At 32.7% G+C, this 5,963-nt stretch overlaps 1 protein-coding gene across 1 annotated transcript; it reads left to right on the plus strand.

The window, feature by feature from the left end:
• Positions 1 to 928: 928 nt before the first annotated feature.
• On the plus strand, positions 929 to 4,981 carry LOC149413366 (uncharacterized). Its single transcript, XM_089645159.1, has 3 exons — positions 929 to 1,365; positions 2,540 to 2,641; positions 4,533 to 4,981. The coding sequence occupies exons 1-3, from the start codon at positions 1,219 to 1,221 to the stop codon at positions 4,851 to 4,853; spliced, it is 570 nt and encodes a 189-aa protein (XP_089501285.1). The 5' UTR covers positions 929 to 1,218; the 3' UTR covers positions 4,854 to 4,981.
• Positions 4,982 to 5,963: the final 982 nt, after the last annotated feature.

Below are 5,963 nucleotides of genomic sequence, written 5' to 3' on the forward strand. Positions count from 1 at the left end.
TTCAACTCATGACGGCAGACGGCTGAAAATTCATTTCACTCCGAGCGGCTGTATGCCAACCAGGCCCAGATTGGCCAAGATGATGTATATTTATGAATCCATTTTTGTGAAATTCCTAAAATGTCAACATAAAACTGCGTTGTTGAAAAATACAAAAACCTTATTAATATTAACACAAAAATATTATCAATAACTGTTTATGTGACCATTCCAACAAATCAGATCATGTAAAATATATTTTTTATATTAAGATTTTTATCATTACTTATATTCCAAATTTATGACGGGTTGTTTCACAAAATTTGAACAATTCATCAAATTAAGAAGTTGATTTTCAAGTTATTTGAAAGTTCTATTCAAGTTGTTATTATTTCAGTGTTGCGAAAAAACTGGCCAATAATGATAAAATAACAGAACTTGAAAATCAACTTCGAAATTTGATGCAGTGTTCAAAATTTGTCAATTACCTAATCCGTTTTTAATATATAATATCAAGACGTCAATTTCAGAGAATTTAAAAACGTATTCAATTTAAATTTAGCACGTTTACGAAAAATTAGTAAATGTTATGTTAATGTTTAATCACAATTTTTTATTTTATTATTATTCGTATGTGCCCTTCGTCATGATATAATTTTGTCTTATTAAAATATACAGAGATATTTTTAATTCGGTTGATATCGTCCGTACAACAGTTTTTTTTTCCATCTCATTGTACACCGGAATTAATTATTTTTACTTATTTCAGAAAAAATTCAGGACTTCGCTACGCTGTCAAAAAACACATATATAAGTTGTCGGACTTATATTTTTCTAGCTCCTCGATACTACTTTCTCTAGTGTTGCTAGATACAAAACTAAAGTGCTTACATAAAATCGTTTAAAATAGTATTTTTACATATCGCCACACTGCACGAAAAATGACAGATTGAAGGCAGCAGTGCCGCGTACTTTAAAAGAAAATAAATTATTGATGTATTTTTAAATTGAAACGATAAAAGAGACAGGGACTTATTGTTGGTGATAATAAATAAGTTTTAATAAACATTATCAAATATTATATTGTACATACAGAAAATGCTGTACCGTTATCGTGATAGTTTAATGAAACTGTGAAAATACTTTAATCAATAAATTTTGCAAGACATTACATTACCAGTTATCCAACATTCGCAGAGACAGTTTTTCTGGTGTTAAGCGGATTATAATTATAAAAAAATGGCTGAAGGAACTTACGAGCATGCTTGTATGCGGGCTGAGCTTCTGGGGATGGACAAACCAAATAAGGAGGATTTCCTGAGAACTCAACCACAGGCTTCAAGAATTGAATGTGAAAATGAAAAAATTGAGGCCGCCCAATTCGAAGTAATAAAGCATCATATTCGATATATCTATTCAGTAATATAAACATTTCAATGTAGGCATCCATCAGATTAAAAACAAAAGAATTAATTAAGTCATTAATTAATGTCAGCTAGTTAATTAACTAGCTGTACCCCGTCACACGTTGATATGGCTCAGTCTGTATGTGTAGATAGAAAAACAATAGCGCGTGTTGCTTTTACGTCCAATAGATTACGCTGTTTTAAAAAGAACATGTTTTTACCTTGCACAGGTAACATCTACATAATGTAGATATATAAAAACACATGCATATTTGAATGTAACGTTGTGTCAAAATTTCAAAGCAAAATTGGTGAAGAACTTTGGGAGATTAAAGATTTTGAACAACATAGGATAGATAACTGATTTATGCAAATACTTTTGAAGAATTTTTGTCACTTAAAAAAAAATTACTTATTTTCATGTAAACAGGAGATGGGTAGTTACAATATCCAGTATTAAATCTTTCTAGCCAGGTATATATATCAGAAAACTGTCTGGTTAGTACTTATCTATATATGTTTTTAAAATTTATTCTGTGAACAGTTTGTAGACTTAATTCAAACAACAACAGTTCTGTGAACAGAAGACCTTGCGTCTGAAGAAGTATGTTTCCAATTTTCTCTTATTTAATAAATTAATCAAAACCAAAATTTCCTCTGAAATCATAAGATTTGTAAGTAGGTACTTAAAAACCTTATGTAAACCATGTATATTATGTGATTTTTTTAAAATTTCAATTAAGGAATTTTACAATTTATCCGAAGAAATGTAATTCTTTTTTCAAACTTTCTTCAGGCAGGTAAGCACCATAATATTGAAATGCAAATAAGAAAGTCCAAATAAACAAAAAGATTTCACATGTTTTTTAAATAATCTTTTCTGAACCGTGAGCTATTTATTTATGGCTGAACCATTAAAACAGCCACCATCTTAAAATGGAACGTACAAACAAATTTATAGATAGAGGAAATGCGAAATGGACGAGTTAAAATAATATAATCAGAACACATCGTAGAAGATTGTCCCCTTCATAAATTTCCTGCAGTCACATCTGTGCTGAACCAACTGACTCCCAATGCCTTTGATTGGCTGAAAACCTTAGCATCCTACTTTGATTTATTTGAAATTATTGTTATTTTTTTTTTCATTTCAGGATATCTCCCTACAAAATGATGACCTAAATAAGACTACAGGTGGGCTAACGGAGTTAAATACCATTTTATCTGGCACACAGAGAAGACTCAACAAGCTAAAGGTATTTATAATCTGATTAATACAACTTGTTTTCAATCTACGATTACAATTTTGAATTTTTGCAAATATGTATTAAAATATTTTAGATACTGGAACCTCAGTTTTTTGTTTTAATTTGATGTTTAAATGAAAATATAAACTGTATATATAAAACATATATATCTGTTTGTGTGCTTAGTTCTTCTAAACTACGCAACGGGTTTTGATAAGGTTTTAACTATAATTCAAAGAATTTCATCCGTAAGGTTTATATATATGTATGATAAATGCATATTATATTTATAGAAAGAAGAGAAAATTCAATGTTTTGTAATCAAGTCGTAAAAAAATATTTTCGGGTACTTACATTGCTAACGCTGGCTAAACCTTACAAGATACATAAAAATAATGTTATAAGGAATTGTATATCTTAAAAAGGCCTACAGAAAAGCCCACTAGTATATGTCTCCTCAGGATACCTAGCAACGCCGGGTGCATGTCAGCTAGTTTTTTATAAAATAATTAATTATTGAAGACAATATTAGCGATTTCTAAACGAAAATCTGAAACAGAAAAATCAGAAAAGGATACGGTTACATCTAGGACTCGAACCCAGGTGCTTTGCCTTGCCGGGGCACTGCTCTACCACTGAGCTAATGGGACCCTATCCCCTTCGGTCACATTTAACTGTATCATACTTCGAATAAGAACTACCCACATTGTCTTCATTTTTTCACCGCACATTTTTTATTGCCAACTATCTTTATGTATCCTGGGTTCGAGCCCTAGATGTGATATTAGACTTGCCAAGATGAAATATTAGAAATTTAAAAAACTTAAAATTTCCATGCTCCGCTTATTCTTAATATGAACAAATTATTTAAATAACAGTTCGTTTTTTAAATAATTTAACAAGAAACAAACTACATATTTACATTAGGGAAGATCGTAAAGGTTCAAACATTATTCCATTTTTTTTAATCAAAGTTGAAAAATTTCCCTTGTTTTGATCATTTTGACTTTATGTTAGTATGATGTGGCGTTTGCCGAAAGACAAAAATTATAAAAATTACCCAAACTAAGAAACTAAAAATCTATTTTGTGCGTGTTTTTCCATCTCACCCGACACAAATAGTTGTTTCTTTTACTGATTTAAGTTGAAACTAATAGTTGTATTTAGAAGTTAGCGGGGAATGGAAATTTTAACTCAAAATAATAATACGCTTTTCAAAAATAATCGTCATGTAGAATATAGTAATGTTGTTAGGTGGGTACTTTATCAGTTATCTGGATTTGAAAAGATTCATTTTATAGCTCCGTTTTAACCTCTCTTTCTGTTTCATTATACCGCTTGCACAACACATTTCGCCAACATCATTCACCCATACTACTGTAAATAATCGCATCTATGGATAGTGGCACCCCACCTTTGTTTCTACCAACACACCAAACACATAACTTTCATTGCTTAGTCACTTTGATGGTCCATGCAATTTGGTTTTAGATCGGGGACAATCAGCACTTTTCCATGCCACATCTCCATTGGTTTTTATTATCAACTAGCTGTACCCCGCCATGTATTGCTGTGGCTCAGTCTGTCTGTGCAGATAGAGAAACGTGTTGCTTTTACGTCCAACAGATGGCGCTGTTTTGAAAAAAAGCATGTTTTTCACCTGTCACAGGTGACATCTATATAATATAAGTATATAAAAACACAAGCGTATTTGAATGCCATGTTGTGTCAAAATTTCAAAGTAATCGTTGAAGAACTTTGGGAGATTTTAGAATTTGAACAAACGAACATTTACATTTTTGTTTATATAAATTTCTTGTACGAATGAAATGCAATATGTAAATAATTTTTTTGATAATTGAAGAGTGATGTAATCTTAACCCATCACAATCATTTCCAGGGAGTCTGCGGCAGCCTTACCGACCTCCTCCGCAACAAACTGGGCGGCTCCAAAGACAACATGTCTTACTCCACAGATCCCAGCTACGTGGGATCCGACAGCCCCGCAAAGGCCCCCCTGAGGGGCCAGGGCTCAATCAACAATGCGCTGGACGACCTGGACACCATGAGGGAGAACCAGAGGTCAGGGATAGGTCGGGACATCAACCAGCAGGTCAGCTCGCAGATAGACAAGCTGGACTCGCTGCTAATGAAGGCGGACAATGCGCAACACTCGATGGCACATCAGAACAAGCAGATGAAAAGAATTATTGATAAGTAATTTTTGACAATGAAGTTTTTATTTGTTGTTATTTGAGTTTCTGATTCCAACTTTTAAGCTTAGTAAAAACATTCGTTCTTACTTAAACGTTCGATTAGATTCATTCTACTTCGAAGGCTCCAAGCGATGTCTACACATAGGGTTTTACTCAACGAGATTGGTTCGATGTTTAGTGCACGCTGAACAGAGCCTCAGCATGTCTACAATACGAAAGAAACAGTGGCATTGTTTAGCGAGTCACTTACCCACTTAACTTACTCGATGTAGTGTACAACACTCTAGAGCTTGGCTCGGTAACTCGAAGCGAGTAAATACAAAAGAAATTATGAGTTCTAAATTGCTGTGATCCGGCTCGCAGCGAGCCATCGAGCCACGGGTTTTGCCGTCCAAACGGTGATGTGAAGAACGAATGGGCATACTAGACTTAAGATTATGTCACAATTTAAACATATTTGCACAAACATTGCATTCTGTGAGATGATTTCATCAATATTGGCCTCAGCCATTTTCCAGTTAAAAAAACTAAAAATTGTTTATTTTTTACCCTGCACTATTTTGTTGTAGCGGACAACTGTTACCATCAGAGAGATGTTTTGTAGTAATGACTAGATAATTTTGCATTATTACTTGAAATTGGATTATATGCATTCAAATACGTATTTGCATAATATGTTTAATGCATATTATTTAAGCTCTTTTCCGTCATAAATTTTCCTAATTTCTGCGGTTTACTAGCGTAGTAGGGCTCTTCAAAAATGAAATAAATAAGTGTACGAGACAAGTCCGTGAAGTGAAATGTTCATTATAGATGATCGATATTCCTGTTCCAAAAATTTTATCATTTTCTGTAAGCTTTCTAACGAAATCAAAAATCCCATAAGTGTGATATAAATCCCCATATTTCAGTTGTAAACGAATTCATACTCACATTTTTCTGTTTTTATTACTTTTCACTTATACATATACAGATTTTGGCATTATTTGTTCATATTCTGTGATTTTAATAAGTCAACGTCTAGTGGGCTCTGTGCCAAGACCAAGCAGACCTGTTATTTAATCATTTTGCTGGTTTACTTTAATTAAAACTTCGATTAGTTTTTTATGTACTAC

This window comes from Hesperophylax consimilis, chromosome 22 (assembly GCF_061612785.1).
Source record: "Hesperophylax consimilis isolate HC1 chromosome 22, BYU_Hcon_1.0, whole genome shotgun sequence".
Taxonomy (NCBI): domain Eukaryota; kingdom Metazoa; phylum Arthropoda; class Insecta; order Trichoptera; family Limnephilidae; genus Hesperophylax; species Hesperophylax consimilis.

Bases quoted from the DNA above. Each gene is read 5' to 3' on its own strand.
- LOC149413366 (XM_089645159.1), top strand. From the start codon at position 1,219: ATGGCTGAAGGAACTTACGAGCATGCTTGTATGCGGGCTGAGCTTCTG. The intron at 1,366-2,539 runs GTAATAAAGCAT...TTTTCATTTCAG, and splicing joins TTGAGGCCGCCCAATTCGAA to GATATCTCCCTACAAAATGA. The intron at 2,642-4,532 runs GTATTTATAATC...AATCATTTCCAG, and splicing joins GAAGACTCAACAAGCTAAAG to GGAGTCTGCGGCAGCCTTAC.